This window comes from Jatropha curcas, chromosome 4 (genome assembly GCF_041381405.1).
Source record: "Jatropha curcas cultivar XTBG-Jc1 chromosome 4, XTBG_Jcur_1.0, whole genome shotgun sequence".
NCBI lineage: Eukaryota > Viridiplantae > Streptophyta > Magnoliopsida > Malpighiales > Euphorbiaceae > Jatropha > Jatropha curcas.
The window spans coordinates 2994923-3012573 of NC_143154.1; the positions used below are offsets into that span (position 1 = coordinate 2994923).

At 27.5% G+C, this 17651-nt stretch overlaps 1 protein-coding gene across 1 annotated transcript; it reads right to left on the reverse strand.

Moving 5' to 3' along the window:
* Window positions 1-13026: 13026 nt before the first annotated feature.
* On the reverse strand, window positions 13027-15797 carry LOC105628450 (cytochrome P450 84A1). The gene is made up of 2 exons (XM_012209864.4): window positions 14806-15797; window positions 13027-14029 (listed from the first exon to the last, which is right to left on the reverse strand). Exons 1-2 carry the CDS (start codon window positions 15721-15723, stop codon window positions 13409-13411), a joined length of 1539 nt encoding a protein of 512 aa, XP_012065254.1. The 5' UTR covers window positions 15724-15797; the 3' UTR covers window positions 13027-13408.
* Window positions 15798-17651: the final 1854 nt, after the last annotated feature.

Here is a 17651-nt window from a genome sequence, read left to right on the forward strand (position 1 = left end):
AATGAATAACTATAAAATTTATTATCGAAAAAGTATTGTTTAGATGCATAAATTTGGAAATTCGCAAACATTTTGAGATAATAAATAAAAAGGGACAAAGGGAATATTAATTTAATTTGTATTTGTATCAAGAAGCTAAAATATAGTGATTTGTAATTCTTAATTTTTTAGCTACGATTGAGAGTTAATTTCCATGGGCTTTATCCTCTGAAATTAGATATGTATGGCATTAAATTGCATTTATCATACTACACTATCCCAACGGCTTACTCCATGTGCAATGGAATCGATGTATGTTTTATTGCATCTAATTTGTTACTTCCGATAGTTACATTTTCTATTTCACAAGAATAATAATAAAAAAAAAACATTGAGGCATATTTTATATTTCACAAGAAAAAAAAAAACAGTTATTTTAGTTAGAAATGTAAATTTGCATGTATTTTTCTATTTATAGTCTTACTTTTATATGAGATATATCTATTATTGACTTTTTACATCAATCAAAATTAATTAATTATCTAAGGCCGGTTAATATGCATTGAGAATGACTTAATTTAGTAAATATTCACATTTTCAAAATTTTTTTTTTGTGTAAATCGCTGATATTCGGACATTATTATAAGGGACTGCCTAATCTGGCTTGAGGTTGTCATAATTAAGATTCTTTGTCCCTCCTCGACGATGAGTTTATTGAGGATTGAGCACAAAAATCTTATAAAATGTCTCGTCTGTATTGCCAATTGAACCACGGTCCACATTTTTAATTTTTAAAGTGTTCGTTAATAAATAATGACATTGAAAAATAAAGAGTAATTGATAAAAATAACAAAATTAATTTTAACAAAGTAATATTAAATATGTGTGTAATCGAGATTTAATATATTAATTAACTTATTAAAATAGTAAGTGGGCTATAATTTGGAATAAATAAAAAATAAAAAGCGTCTATCAATTTGGTACGAGGCAGTATTACAGAAGTGGTTTGGAGGGAATATTACAAAAGTGGTTTATAGAGATGGAATATGTAAGAAATGTATGAAAATTAAATTTGAAGTTCCACTATTTAATTGGTTTAAATTTTATTATTAATAAATAAAATAAAAAAAATAATTTACATCTCTTTTAAAATGATGCACTTGAGGTTATAAATGTAATTTTATCAATTTCATAGAATGTAACTTATTTTGTCTAAACACCTATTGTTAGATTTGGGAAGGAGACATCAGGACTTTTAGCTAGATCTCCTTCCTTCGCTTATCTTTTCGATTGTGTCTTTCTGTTTTTTTCTTTGTTTCTTCTTCTTCTTTCTTTCTTTCTTTCTTTTTGGAATACTCTATTTTTTTTTTTTTTTTTGGAATACTTTTTCTTCTTCTTCGTCTTTTCTCCTTATTTTCTTTATTTTCTTTTAGATTTTTTTTTGGTTGTTTCTGAATAAACTTTAGATTTGTCAGTCTATATCTTGTTTTTCTTTAATTGTCTTTTTCTTATGTTTGTTCTTAGATTTACCACTATTATTTTTATTTGTAGTTTTCTTTTTTGTGTTTTCTTCTCATATTTGGTCTGTTTTCATCTTATATAGAGTTAGGTTTCCATCATTAAAATGAATGGTTCAAAATTTTTGTATTCAACATGAACAATAAATTCTTGGATAATTAAACCAAATAAAAAAAAATTTCAGAAAATTTATTTAGCCGATTACTTTAAAGATCCATGTGTTTTATCAAGCTCATGAGATCACATTTTTTTTTTTTTTTTTTTGTTGTTGTGAAAATTTGTTTCATGAATGATCTTTTAGAGAAGGGTTTTCGTCCTTTTAATCGAAATTTGGTTAATAAAATCCTAATATTGATTTTTCTCAAGAAAGACAATTGAAATGACCTTGTAGTGTTTTCTTTTTCTTTGAATTTTTCCCCGAAGAATATTGTTTTCTTTTGCTTAGTTCATTCTTCATTGCGTGAAAGATTTGAAATACTTCAATTATGATTCTAAGGGTAGTTGGGACTTGGCAGGTGTTGGTCTAAGATATTAAACATTACTCTGTTATAGGTCCCTTGTTAGGCATCCCTCGTTCAGAGTTGAGTACATAATTTCACCATTTTTAGGCATCTCTCAAACTGATTTAAATATATGAATTCACCTCTAAATTTTATAATTTTAATTTTATGGTATTTTATATGTTACAAATGACCTATCATGTATTTGAATTTGTAAATTTTGAAAATATTATACATTTTTAGACATTAATATCAATAACTTTTAGGGTTTTTGGCTTTTATCTGTAAATTATCGACTTGATATTTAGTTGGCATGACTTTTGAAACAATAATTTTCATAAATTTCAACTTTTTAATTGGTGTTTAATTAATCTAATTTTACAAGTTGAAGTTTTTAATAAATTTGAAAATCGAAGAATTTAATAAATATAGTTTTATAAATTGAAGTGTTTGATGGATCAAAATAAAAGTTAAGAATACTATAAAAATTAAAATAACAAAATTAAGAGATGAATTTATATTTTCTATCCATAAACAAAGAAGATCTTAATAATTATGTCCGTGTCCTTTGACATCGACATTGCCCATGCCCTAAATACCACCTTTTGACATTTTTTTAAAAAAAGTAGGAAAAATTTTGTCTTGTTCTAAAGAAAAATTAAATCATTTGAAAAAATGACTTGTTTTTTTAGGAGCAAAGCATTTTTTCAGGGTTGACAAATTCATAAACACATAGTTATCAACACATCAATTACCGACAATTGATAATTAAGATTAGTCAAGTGTTATTATCGATCATCACCCTTAATTATTGGCTACTATTATTATCAAACTATAGTTTCTATATTTTTATATAATAATAAAATTTTAAAAGCAAATATTTATAAATTTAAATATTTTGTAGTGTCATAAACTAAAATGTTTATTATTTTTGAAAAATAAATTATTTTTCATAATCAAGAGCTTGAATGACAATTGACAAGACGATCAAAAAGAGAGATACTAAATGTAATGGCTATTTGCAATGGGATTTTGTGGATTAGCATCCCCTTGGGTACCTTTTTTGTGGATCAGCCTCCGCCCGGAGATTTTGCAATGGCTATTTCATGATATCCATGGCATTTCCTATTCTAGGATGTGTATTTAGTGGTCTTCTTTGAGCTTTCTTCTCCTTATGTAACCAAAAAAAAAAAAAAAAAAGAAGGAAGGAAGAAGAAGAAGAGATACTGCGTGGTATATGCATCACGACTCAAGTAGGAGCCGTGTTGTTATACAATTTAATTGATGCATGTACTATGGGCCACGTACATAGATTTGTTTTTCAAGTTTACAAAGAGCCTACCATCATCATACATTTTCACATTTAAATAATAATAATGTCTTTTGTAAAAATAATATAATTTTATAGAGTTCAATTATGATCCTGCATTTTTATATTTTATTTTAGTGGGACATAATTATTACTAATTAAAGTGTGAAAATGTAGGGTCATTATAGATTTTCTACAAACTTAGTATCACAAGGCAAATCGCGTAAATTTTATGGGTGAATTTATACATTAGACCATTTACTATGTACTGTAAGCAATGGATTGGATATACCATGCTAATATGGTAACACTCAACCCCTACTAATATACCATGCTAATATGGTAACATTCGACCCCTATTCAGAATTTTAATTTTTTTTCATTCATTTAGATGCCAAATGAATTGAAATACACTCCGAGCTACAATATAAGAATAACTTTCTCCTTAATTCACTAAATTGATAAAAACTATTATGGTAAAAAATTCGAGATTTTTCATTTCTTATATAAGTGAAAAGACGATCAAATCACACCTAATTCAATTCAAAATTTCATTTAATCTCAATGTAATTTTACTTTTATAACTTCTATCTACTCTCTCCATCTCAAAAAATAAATTGTTTTAGGATGATAATTTTATTCCAAAATATGAGTCGTTTTGAGTATTTTAATAGTGTGAGAAGAAGTAATGATGTGAGATGAATGGTAATTTGATTAAGTTACTCTTGATTCCATTAGGATTTAGAGGATGGCTGAACACATAAACTCCCCCTTGAACTTTGCAACTTTAATCTTGTGGCACTCTGAACTTTACGGATGACCTATCATACACCTGAATTTGTAAATTTTGGTAATATTACACACTGTTTGACACTAATATCAATCATTTTTAGGGTTTTGCATTTTATCTGCAAAATATCAACTTGATATGTAGTTAGAATGACTTTTGCAAAATAATATGCATAAATTCCAACTTTTTAATGAGTGCTTAATGGATCTAATTTTGCAAGTCAAAGTGTTCAATGAAATAAATTTGAAAATTGAAGTGTTCAATAAGTATAATTTTATAAGTTGAAGTGTTTGATGGACCAAAATAAAAGTTGAGGGTGCCACAAGGTTAAAGTAATAAATTTCAGAGGTGAATTTATATATTTGGCCTTAAAAGAATTAATTGTTTTCTTAATACCCATAAAAAAATCTTAAACTATTAATATTTTGGAACAGTGGGAGTAATAATTGTATTTTAAATCCAACCGTCCATTTTAAAGTGCAATTTTTATGCAAGCAAGACAATATTTAGTTATACAACAGTGATTTATTTAATTAATTATTCTTTATTCATGAAAAGCCAAATCTACAGAAATAATATCATGGGATATATATTGAGTATTATTTATCTTATTTTAATAATTTTCACTGAAACTTAGTATTAAAATAGTTATTTTTATATCCTAACCAATTCTAAAGATGTAAGCCATACGAGTTTGGTACATTTAAAAATATTAGTCCTTTTTATGACACGCTTTGCATGTTGACATGCTCGTTATATACTTATATACTAGTCTTTTTGCAAGTTGACCCTCAAAACTACGTCATTTTGATTAAATAGATAATAAAATTAAAAATAAAAAATATTTTAATTTTTATTTTGATTAAGTAGTCATTAATAATTCGGTTAAGTCAATTAATCATAAATTTTGTTTTATTAAGTTTTCATTTTCTTTAACTTTGATTCGGTCAATAATCAAAATTAATTCGGCGAAAATGGTTCGGTTAAGTTCAGTTAAAAAATTAATTCGGCTAAATTCAGTTAAGTCAAAAAAAATTTCGGCTAATTCATTTTAATTAAAAATGTTACTCAAATTGACCGAATGCTCGCCCTTATCTATATACAACTATAATCAATAATAATAATAAATTATTTTTTACTGCTAGGTAAAGAAAAGAAATGAGAAGATGATTTGAATCGATAATGATAATCACTTTGGTTATAGTGGTAGTATTACTTACCTAGTGAATTAAAGAAAGGAATACATAGACATACACATAAATTCTTGAAACCCAAAAAGTGACTCATAACAGAAATATATAGTTCTCGATTTTTTCCAGTTTCATAATACTATTTTTTTTCAAGTCAAATAGATTTAGAAAATAAGAGAAAAAATATCAAGAAAATTAAAGAAATGCTTAATCATTAAGAGGTCATCTATTTATCGCAAGGAAAATATAAATCTTTGACTAAATTAAAAGGATAGTAGTTATAAATTAATTTAATAACGAAAAAGAAATTAAAAATAAAAATTATTATTATTAAGAATAAAACTCTTTTTAGAAGTCAATATATAATAAGAACCAAATTATATTAAAAAATTTCTAATTTGAATTTTATAAATAACATCTTCTTCATTTGGAAATGTCATAATTTAGTGAAATTTGATATTGATGAAAAAAAAAAAAGACTAAAGCCAAGTTAATAAATGAAAATTACAAAGCAAATCATGCTAGGATCCAATATTGGTAAGTTAATAAGTCTATTTAAATATTTTATTTCTCTATTAAGTTACAGATTTAAAATAAATAAATAAGTTAATTAAGTAATAAAAATAGATTACATAAAAGAAATAATATTTCCTCTCCAAATAAATCTTCAATTTGATAAATTTTCTGACAACCATAAAAAATGAATATATTTTTTCTTTTTTTATCTCTCTTCTAAATAAAATATTATGCATATTCTATTTGAAATTGATTTTTTAAAAAGTATATCCAATCAAATCATACAAACATAAAGAAAAAAGAATATTAAAAAAATTTTTTTTTTCTTTTTTTATCTCTCTACTAGATAAAATATTTTAAATTATAATCAAAATAAAATATAAAAATTTTCAAATGTCTCATTGTCATATGTATTTATTAAAAAATAAATTTAGAAAATATAAAATTTAAAATTTTGAAATTCTCAATTATCTATATGTATTTATTTTTTAAAAAAATTTTATAAATTATATCTGAGCAACTAATAAAATGTAATTTTCTAATTCTATGATTATTGTAGGATATCCAAAATTTCATTAAGGGTATTATTGAAAATCCCATTATTCCCCTTATTTTAACATTTATATATAGTGCTAGTCTTTTTTATGGCTTGCTTTGTATGTTGATTATGCTCGTCATATATTTCTACTCTTTTAATTTTTTTTTATCTATATAATTTTAAAGTATAAGTTTTTATTTATATTAAAATAAATACAATTGCTTAATTTGTATTGCACTTTATCATATAAGCTACTTGCAGTGTTACTTCTCATGTACTTAATTCTTTTTTTTATTTTTATAATGAAGTCATCTCAAAATAAAATTCAACTCAATCCATAGACCTAATCCTTCAATCCCTTATTTATAAACGTAGATTCTTAAAACCTTAACAAGTACCAAAAAAAAAAAAAAAAAAAATCAAGTCATCACTCAATTTCCATCATTCTGCTCTCAATCCCAAATTAGGTTTGTCTGTCTTCATCTTATATAGAGTTAGGTTTGTCTCCATTTATATGTGATTTGTTCCATCATTAAAATGAGTGGTTCAAAATTTTTGTATTCAACATGAACAATACATTCTTGGATAATTAAACCAAATAAAAAAAATTCAGAAAATTAATTTAGCCGATTACTTTAAAGATCCATGTGTTTTATCAAGCTCATGAGATCACATTTTTTTTTTTTTTTGTTGTTGTTGTGAAAATTTGTTTCATGAATGATCTTTTAGAGAAGGGTTTTCGTCCTTTTAATCGAAATTTGGTTAATAAAATCCTAATATTGATTTTTCTCAAGAAAGACAATTGAAATGACCTTGTAGTGTTTTCTTTTTCTTTGAATTTTTCCCCGAAGAATATTGTTTTCTTTTGCTTAGTTCATTCTTCATTGCGTGAAAGATTTGAAATACTTCAATTATGATTCTAAGGGTAGTTGGGACTTGGCAGGTGTTGGTCTAAGATATTAAACATTACTCTGTTATAGGTCCCTTGTTAGGCATCCCTCGTTCAGAGTTGAGTACATAATTTCACCATTTTTAGGCATCTCTCAAACTGATTTAAATATATGAATTCACCTCTAAATTTTATAATTTTAATTTTATGGTATTTTATATTTTCCGGATGACCTATCATGTATTTGAATTTGTAAACTTTGAAAATATTATACATCTTTAGACATTAATATCAATAACTTTTAGGGTTTTTGGCTTTTATTTGTAAATTATCGACTTGATATTTAGTTGGCATGACTTTTGAAACAATAATTTTCATAAATTTCAACTTTTTAATTGGTGTTTAATTAATCTAATTTTACAAGTTGAAGTATTTAATAAATTTGAAAATCGAAGAATTTAATAAATGTAGTTTTATAAATTGAAGTGTTTGATGAGTCAAAATAAAAGTTAAGAATACTATAAAAATTAAAATAACAAAATTAAGAGATGAATTTATGTATTCTACCCATAAACAGAGAAGATTTTAATAATTATGTCCATGTCCTTTGACATTGACATTGCCCATGCCCTAAATACCACCTTTTGACATTTTTTAAAATAGAAATATATAGTTCTAGTTTTTTTTTTAGTTTTATAAACAATATTTTCTTTCAAGTCAAACAAATTTAGAATATAATAGAAAAAATATTTAAAACATTTAATCATTCGGACGCCGAGATATAAATCTCTTACTAAATTACTGTGATAATTGTTACAAATTAATTCAGTAACGAAAAGAAAATAAAAAATAAAAAATTATTATAAAAAATAGAACTCTTTTCAGAACTCAACCGAAAATGCTATAGTTTAACAAAATTTGATGTTGATAGACAAAAAAAAAAGAAAAGATTATAGTCAAGTCAATAAATGAAAATTACAAAGCAAATAATGCTAGGATCTAATTTTATCTCTCTATTTTTCTAAGTTGCAAATTTAAAATAGTTAAATTAATAAAAAAATTACATAAAAGAAATGTTTTATCCTCGCCAAATAAACCCTCAATTTTCCCTACAACTATATAGAAAAGAAAGAGTATACTTTTCTTTTTCTTTTTTATTATCTAGATGTATTTATTTAAAAATTATTATAGAAATTATATCCAATCAAATAATAAAATATAATTTTTCTTTTTTTTTTGTCTTAATCACAAGTATCCTGAATCCACTGGTCTAGAACTAAAACATGTTTGCACCGGGTTGGACCAAAAAGGAGTAAAGTGCTCCCAATGAGTATTTGCTTCATCCATAAGGATTAAAACATCGACATCAGTTAAAGTAGAAGAGCGTCGAACCACTCATCCAAACACATATTGGTATAAAATGTAATTTTTGAATTGGTTACAATCAAGACTATTTTAGAATATTTCAAATCTCATCAAGAGTGATATCGATAATTTCATTATTCCCCATATTTTCAAATCTATATGTAGTATAGAAGTATAAATATATTGTTCTCAATGTTTTTTTTTCCCACTAAATTGAAGCACAGATTCGAGGAAGAGCATCATGAGATAGGAGAATTCCTCTATCACCAACTAAATTAACCATATTGGATCATTTTTTTTGTAATTTTCGTTAAAAGTTTATTTGAGAAGATTTATTTTAAGAATAAGGTTATATATAGATGAAAGCATTCGACTGATTTAATTCAAATCAAGTTGGACCAATATAAACTGAGTAAATTAATTTTAAGATAAAAATTGAATTGATAAATGTACAGAATCAAATCGACTTGGTCCATCACAGTGGCTTCGGTTTTTAATTGAAATCAAATCAAATTGAGTCGATTCAATTTCATTTCGGATTGAATCAGTTTTCCCAAGATATCCTCAATCCCAATCACATATGTCATCAAAAACAGTAAAATGCATAAATTTGCCCTTAAAGCTTATACAATTTGTCTTGTGGCACCCTCAAATTTGTAGAGGACATATCATGATCCTACTTTCACATTTTAGTAATGTCTCTCGTCAAAATAAAATGTAAAAGTACAGAGTTATGATTGAATCGTTGTAAAATTATTTCATTTTGACGAGTGGAGAGTCATAACAGGTCTTCTGTAAATTGGAGAGTGTGACAAAATAAATCACATAAATTTCAAGTGTCCCACCAAAAACGTAACTATCTTACCTAATTAGGAGTTATTTATGAGTTCAGAAAGCGTTTTGACTTGGTTGCTCGAGTCTTAATTAGGGTTTAGCAGGAATTGTTGCTGTAAGTTGCCAATTTCTACCGATTATGCTTTGCTACATTACATATATGGTATGTGATGTGATGGGACTACTATGATTTAAAGTGAAGTGGTTGTGTATTTAATTTAATTAATTGATTGGTTTGTTGGTAGGTTGGATTAATTTTCTTTTACTTGTAATATCCGATTGCAACCAAACAATGGTGGTCTTAGTAACATTGAGTTCAAACTTCTTTACTTTCCATACTTATCTTTTTTTTTTTTAATTTAAAAATAAATGAAAAACTGTGTGTATGTATATATTATATGGATTTGTAATATAAAATTTATTTTTTTAATTCATTGGAATAATAGTCGAGAGAACTCAAACTTGAGACCTCTAAATCCTCACATAAGTGAAAAAGCCAACTAGACCACCACTTGATTGACGAATATAATATTTATTTGTAAATATCAAAAATGAGTTTATATATTTTTTTTTTATATTGAATATGAAAACGAGAATTTCATAGATATTGTTTTGCACAAGGATAATGTAATCTCGAGAAATAATTTATAAAATTTACAGAATTTATGAGTTGGAATAGCGATTTTCTCACTCCTTTTCACCGTTCTATCTCAACTTTACCAGAAAAATTTTTGATTTATTTTTTTTTTTTATAAAAATTGAAATAAAATTATATGTATTAAAGATAGAAAGAAACTACTTCAGTTCGATTGATGTAACCGAAACATGCTCAGCGCTAAATAGTTTTTTGTTCACTTGCTAGCAACTAATATTATACTATAAAATTAGATAACTAAACTCCAATTCTTAATAGTGTAGGGGATGTGGTTGGGATACAAGCAAAGCATGATCTAAGCATAAATAACTGATCATATGGAAAATGCAGAAGCTGGCAAATTTGACAATAAGCTTCCACCAACAACATTACATTCTTTCCACATTATAAGTTCACCTTGGAACTATTTGTGATGGAATTTTTTGTTTTTTTTAAAAAAAAGAAGAAACACTAACCATTTGAAGTTGTAAAACTTACGCAACCTTTAGCTGTCTTTCTTCTATGGGAAAATAGAATAAAAAAATTAAAATTTATGCTCATTTTTTTCTCATGCAATTCTTAGTACTCGAATAATCGGTTCTAGATAAATCTCTTTACACCGGTATCCAAACCTTATTACAATGATTCGCTTAATCTGACTTGAAGCTTAGTCACAGTTAAGATTTTTCGCCCGCAGGTATATTTAATGGAGAGCGAATCCGAGAGCTCTTTTGACGCCTAGTCTGCCGTTGATAACTGAGCTACAACTCACAGGAAATACTTTATACATCTTTTTTTTAATACGACAATGTCAATTTGATTCAGTTTACAATAATAATAGTAATACTCCAAAATAGTCAAGAAATTTTCATGAGTACTTTTTTATGCATTATCTAAAATTGATTTTTTTTTTTCTTATTTTAGTAATAGGTGTTCTATGCTTATAGCAACTAGGAAACAATTTGTAAAATTAATATAATATTTGTCTTTTCACAATCGAAGAGAGAGATCTCCATATGAATTTATTGGCAAGAGATTCAAATTTTATAAAAAGTTATGTCTAAGTGTACACTACATTTGGTATTGATTGGATCAAAACGACAATTCTTAATTAGCTAGCTAGGCATTGGGACCATATGTCCACAGATTTTTTGCACCCAACCATAACTAACTTCTGCACATAAGAGAATCCGTTTTCACAGAGTTAGTCAACGACCTAAGGGGACGGCAGCTTCTTCATTTCTTTTAAAAAAATCTATTGACATGCTGCTAAAAGTGGGTGCAAATAATAGAAATGGAGATGAGCACGGCAGTGGATATGGAAACCTATCGGTGAATATTATTTCCATTTCAAAATATAACTTATTTTTGGATGATTATTTTATCTAAAGATATAGATCGTTTTGAATATTTTCAAGAATAATAAATGATATTTTTTTTAATATTACTCTTATTTGTGTTAGATACAATAATTATCTTCATAAATTATTCTTAATTTTGAGATAAATAGTAATTTGGTCAAGTTACTTATGATTTTATTAGTATTTAAGAGAATTAATTGCTTCTTTAATCTATATATAAAAACTTTAAACGATTTATATTTTAAAACAGAGAAAGTATAAATACAGTGATGATGTTATCCATAAACACAATACTCCATCTTCCAATATTTATTAGTCACTCTGATTTTTACAAGTCGGTGGTGTTATTAAGAGAGCTTACTCGACTTTGGAGATAGACATAAATGTAGAAAGATTGAGAAAGAGAGAGCATAGAAATTGATGGGACCCCTTTTGGGTGAAGGGGAGGAAACAATATATCAAAATGGATGGTGTTCAAGTCCAAATCAAATGTTGTTGAAGATTGAAGATAAAGTTAATGGGACGTTATGATGAAATGAAATGTGAAATCTAAAATTTACAAGCCAATATGTTTTGACAAATATTGGTATTACTTTCCTATCATACCGTGTGGAAAGAAGATCAAAGAAAGGCCTCACTTCGCTTTCACTGCCCACTCCAAAAGAATCCAAGTTTGATAGGACATCAATTGCTAGTTTTCACGTTTATTAGTATTTCTAAATTGTTTTTGTTGAAGGCTTTCACCTACCAAGTGTTGTTAGGGTTGTTACAATACAAATTATGTTATAAAGTATATTTTATAATATTGTATATGATAAGTACAATTGCAATTGAAAGAGAATTCGTTAAAGATTGATGGGTTAAGTTCTAATCCGACATCTTTAGGTTTTACGACATTAAACACTTTTTAATTTGGGTTTGAAAATATTTTGTTGTATTTATCATTATTGATTTAGTGATTTGACCATATACTGTATTAAAATTTTAAATATGACAAATTGATATGTACAGGATCTATTGATTTTGGTTTTGATTTTAATTCTGTCTTTTTATCTCAATTATTTTTTTTTTATATTAAGATTAAATGCAGCTTCAGATGATTTCGATTTTAAAACCACTTTTGATGTGAAGCTTTTCCCCATATGATTCAAGCAAGTAGCTACCTATCTTAACATCAAATCTCAACAATAATTCCTTTACTTTTTCCTTTTCAAGTTAGGCAAATAATTTCTTTGTAAAAAAATATATATAATTGTAATTTTTTTAATTGTGAGGATGGATATTTTTTTTTTAATTTATTGGAGGTCTAATAAGCCGAAATTACATGCTACACAATAACAGATAATAAAAATACTGTCCGAATCCATCCGAAATCCATTTATTACTATCCAAACCCGTTAAAATTGGATCAGATCAGATCAAGTACTTGCCAAGTCGAGTAAAATTGTCATCGCCATGTAGAATTATAGCTTTCTGGTAATAGAAAGGAAAATCATTTTCTAGGTAGTTGAATTAATCCTAATGTTAGCATGTAACTAATTTAAAAATATAATGAATAAAGAAAAAGACATGAAAGAAAACATAAAAACAGACACTTTCTCACTTGGGAAGTGTTTAATTTGCTTTGCTTCATGAACATGAACATACAAACTTTATTGAGTGCCATAGAAAAAAGAAAATAGAAAAAAAGAAGAGAAAGGAGAGATGAAATAAGAAGACACATTTTTCACATAAAAATATCATAATGAAAGTCTTATGAAGAAGAAAGAGAAATTCAAATCCTTCCACATTTTCTTAACTCTTCAACCATTATTCTCGTCTCTTTCCTTTTCTCCAATATATATTATATATATATATATATAATATAAACAAAAAAATTGTTTGTTTCACCAATTTTTTAAATACTTGTATGAACTCCAAATTTCATTTCATTTTGTTCCTTTCCTTTATCTCCAGGTGTATAAATTTTAATTTTTTTTTTCTTTTTAAATAGAACACAATAGACGTGGGTTAGGAACCGCAATGAGTCGGGTCGCTCGAGGAGCGGTGAGTCCGAAAACATCATTGGTATCAATTTCACTAGGTTTCATCCCGTCTGGCAATTCCCATGTAAAACAATGTAGAAGATGAGCCACAGCCAAATCAAGAGCATAAAGTCCGAGTTGCATACCAGGGCAGGATCTCCGACCCGACCCGAATGGAATAAACTCAAAATTGCTCCCTTTAAAATCAGGAACTCCTGGTTTCATAAACCTCGAAGGCCGAAACGTATCAGGGTCCTCCCATGAATTCTTATCCCTTCCGATAGCCCATGCATTAATCATGACCCGAGACTTCGCCGGAATATAATATCCGGCGACTTCTGCGTCGGCGGATGTTTCGTGCAAGAGAAGTGGAATTGGTGGGTGAATTCTAAGAGTTTCTTTAAGTGTACATTTTAAAAACGTCAACTTTTCAAAGTCACTCTCCTCCACGCGCCGCTCTAGACCGACCACCTCTGCAAGTTCTTGCTGGACCTTTTTCATATCTTCTGGGCTTTTCATCAGCTCCGTCAAAGCCCACTCTATGGCCGACGCCACCGTCTCTGTCCCACCAAACATCACATCCTGCCATGCAATGAACATACCAACACGTGGTACTCAAATTTAAATTAAAACTTTTTAGCTCAGCAAGTAAAGTTCATGCAATTAAATCCAATTACTTGTTTAAGATGTAAAATGAGATAATGTGTAGCAAACGTCTTTGATTCAAAATAATATAATATGGTATTTAAATCTGCAAATCGAATTAGAAGATAGTGACTAGTTTGATGGTCAAATTATGACATATTGATGTTGAAAATTATGGTATTTGTAAGAGAAATATGTAATTTTTTAGAGTTTTTATTCAAAATTTTACCTCTTTTTAATCAATTAGACTCTACAGATAGTTTAGATACGTAATCTCATATAATAATGATTCAAATACCAATTTGAGATAAATTTATTAGTAATGATTTAAATACACATTTCAAGTACTTTTCAAAAAAAAAAAAAAAACAACCCATTTCAAGTTAAATAGAGTTGTGACAATAACTCTAATTGTAGTCATGGTTGGTAAGACTAATGATAAACTACGCTTTAGTGATATTGAAGTATAGATATAACTTACTAGTTGGAATTCAAGTAGGATCCAACTAACAAAAAAAATTTGCAAATTTTAAACATGAAAAACTAATATCAATATCTTTTAAAATATAAAAGAAATTAAAAAAAGAATTAAATTTCTAAAAAGTTGAGGACCCAACGAGTGGTCCCCAATGAACAAAACCCATTTATCGATGTTATCACTAAAACTGGAAAACCAAACCTAATTACCAACAGAAGAGAAAGCTTAAACTTACCATGATGATAGCTTTGATGTTATCCCGAGCGAGTTTAATGGAGTTCTGCAAATCATCAGATTCATTAACTTGAGCTTCATCGCTATAGAAAGCAAGCAAATCATCAACCATATCCCCATCTTCATCAGGAACAATGCCTTGAGATCTTTTAACCATATGTTGATCAATTATCAAATCTATAAATCTATCAAGTGCTTTACGAGCCTTGCCAAGTCTAGAAGTAAGACCCTGTGGATCAATCCAACCTAACCAAGGTATAAAATCTGCAATATTAAAAGCACCAAACAACTTTGAAAACTCCTGTAAAATCATTATGAACTCATCTTTCCCTTCAATTTTAGAACCAAACGCTGCCCTGTAAATGATATTCATAGTTAAGGTAAATATTAACTCTCCAACGTTAAGTACTCTCCCTTTATTCTCAACAACCTTTTTTATCATACAATCAACTTCATCTTTAACGGATTCCCAGGACTCTGCTCGTTTTCTACTAAAAAGTTTCATTACACAAAGCTTTCTCATTTGCCGCCAAAACGGTCCGTAGTGAGCAAAAGCCATGTCAGCGCGGTTGTACGTAAGATAGCTAATAGCTATGGTGGCTGGTCTATTTGAAAATATATTGTCTTGTACTTGTAATACTTGCCGGGCTATTTCCGGCGACGAAACAGCCATCATATGTATGTTACCCATGCGAAGGTGGAAAAGACCGCCGTATTGTTTAGCTAGTTTAGCTAAGCCACGGTGGGTTAACTGATCCATCATAAGCATGTTGCCTATAATTGGTAACCCTTTTGGGCCCGGTGGATATGGTAATCGCCGGCGAAGCCGAGAAATTAGACGTAGTAGTAATAGAGAAGGAATTACTAAGAGAAGAGCTAAGGCTAATGGGTCTTTTAGAGAGTGGATAACAGTATCCATGGCGTTTCTCTTCTCTTCTTTTTTTTTTTTTTTTTTTTTTTGCCTTCTGTGTTTAAGTGTAGAAAGACTGCAACTTGAAATGTTGCTAGGTTGGGGAAGATATTATGGGGGGTTTATATAAAGTTTTTATTTTTGTTTTTATTTAAATCTTTATTTGGATGCAAGATTTTGTAGGCAAATAGAGATACAGCTGTACCATGTCTCTCTTCCTTTTTCAATTTGGTCACGCTAAATTATTTTATAAGTTTTAGTTTTATTTTTCCTTTTTTTTTTTAAAGAAAAATTTTAAAGAAAAATACACGGTTTTATCATTACATTTTTTTTCTTTTTTTCTTTTGTTTTTTAGTAATATGAGTTGAAATTTAAGCTATAAGCTCATGCAATTGTGAGGACAGAACCAGCCTAAAAAATAAAAAGGTTAAAGAAATTTTTTTTTTTTTTTAAATTCATAATTATAGAAATCATTCAATTTGAAGTTGACCTGACCATTCGCATATAATTATTGTCGGGCGGGGGCCATTTCCTAAATTTGCAACATAAACGAGTCTTTAGAGAGGACATGTCCAATTGAATTGTATATTGAATAAGTCAATCCTCAGAAACAATATTTAATTTTAAGTATATTTATTTTTTGAAAACAATTTTAAGTATATGAGATATCGAGTTTTGATTTAATATTAATACTAATGAAATTATTGTCAAAATCAAATAATTTATCAAGTAATTGATTTTCAATCACTTGTATTATAAGATAAATAAATCGCATAATCACCGTATAAGAAAGGGAAGAAACATATTATTAGCTAGCTATTAATTCAAATCCTAACTTGATGGATCGAAGTTATTGTAGCATTCATAATCTAATTAGATCATTGATATTAACTAAGAAGTAATCTAAATTTAAAACAGACTTATAAGACTTTTTCAAATGAAGCCTATGACTAAATCAATTAGGGATGTGCAAATGGGCAGTTCAGTTTCAAATTGAACCGTAGAAATTGAAAATCGAAAATGCATTTTATTTGAAATCGAACCAAATTGGTCGGTTCAGTTTGATAGATATTAATTCAATCAAACGGTTCAGTTTTACTCAGAAAATAAATATTTTGAAATAATCGATCCAAAAACCAAAAAATGAAAGTTATCAAAGGTTTTAAACCGGATAACCGAATCAGAAACCGAGAGAATTAGGTTCGGTTCGGTTTTTGGTTTTTCTCAAAGTTTGCTCACCCATATATATATATATATATATATATATATAGTAAACACATTTTGGTCTTAAATTTCAAGGTGAGCATTAATTTGATGTGTTATAGTTTCTCTAATTTCAAATGGAAATGTAAAGATCTTTATAAGGAGTTCAAGATTGGTTTGTTTTCAAATAGTTACTATTCACACTCAATCCTCATAAAATGACAAGAAGTCCACGCTATATATATGCGACTTATCAATACATCTATACAATTAGGTTTCCCATTTATTTGGTAAATTTTACTATTTTTCAATTAACAATAATTATTAAAATAATAAAGTCAAGATGCATGTATTCTTCTTGGATTATACGTTTTATATGAAAAATGAGAATGCTTCTTTACTCAATTTCCTTTTCCTTATCCTTCCAGTAATAAAGAAAAGAATTTATTTATGAGTAACAAATTTAAATTTAGTGGACTAGATGATTTCTGCGAGATCAGAAGTTCGATTTATAGAAAAATATTCATGGGAGGGTTGTAAAAAAAAAAAAAAGGGATATTCATAGTAGTAATACAAAAAAGAAAAATAAATAAAGAAAATAGCTTTGATTTTTTAGATAGTAATTCAGAGATTTTTTATTTATTTTCAACTGTTGAATGACCACGAGAATTATTAATAGTTATATTTTAAAATTTTTATTAATATACTGTGCAATTATTATTCATGAACTCGTT

Bases quoted from the DNA above. Each gene is read 5' to 3' on its own strand.
- LOC105628450 (XM_012209864.4), bottom strand. From the start codon at position 15,723: ATGGATACTGTTATCCACTCTCTAAAAGACCCATTAGCCTTAGCTCTT. The intron at 14,030-14,805 runs GTAAGTTTAAGC...ATTGCATGGCAG, and splicing joins ACATCAAAGCTATCATCATG to GATGTGATGTTTGGTGGGAC.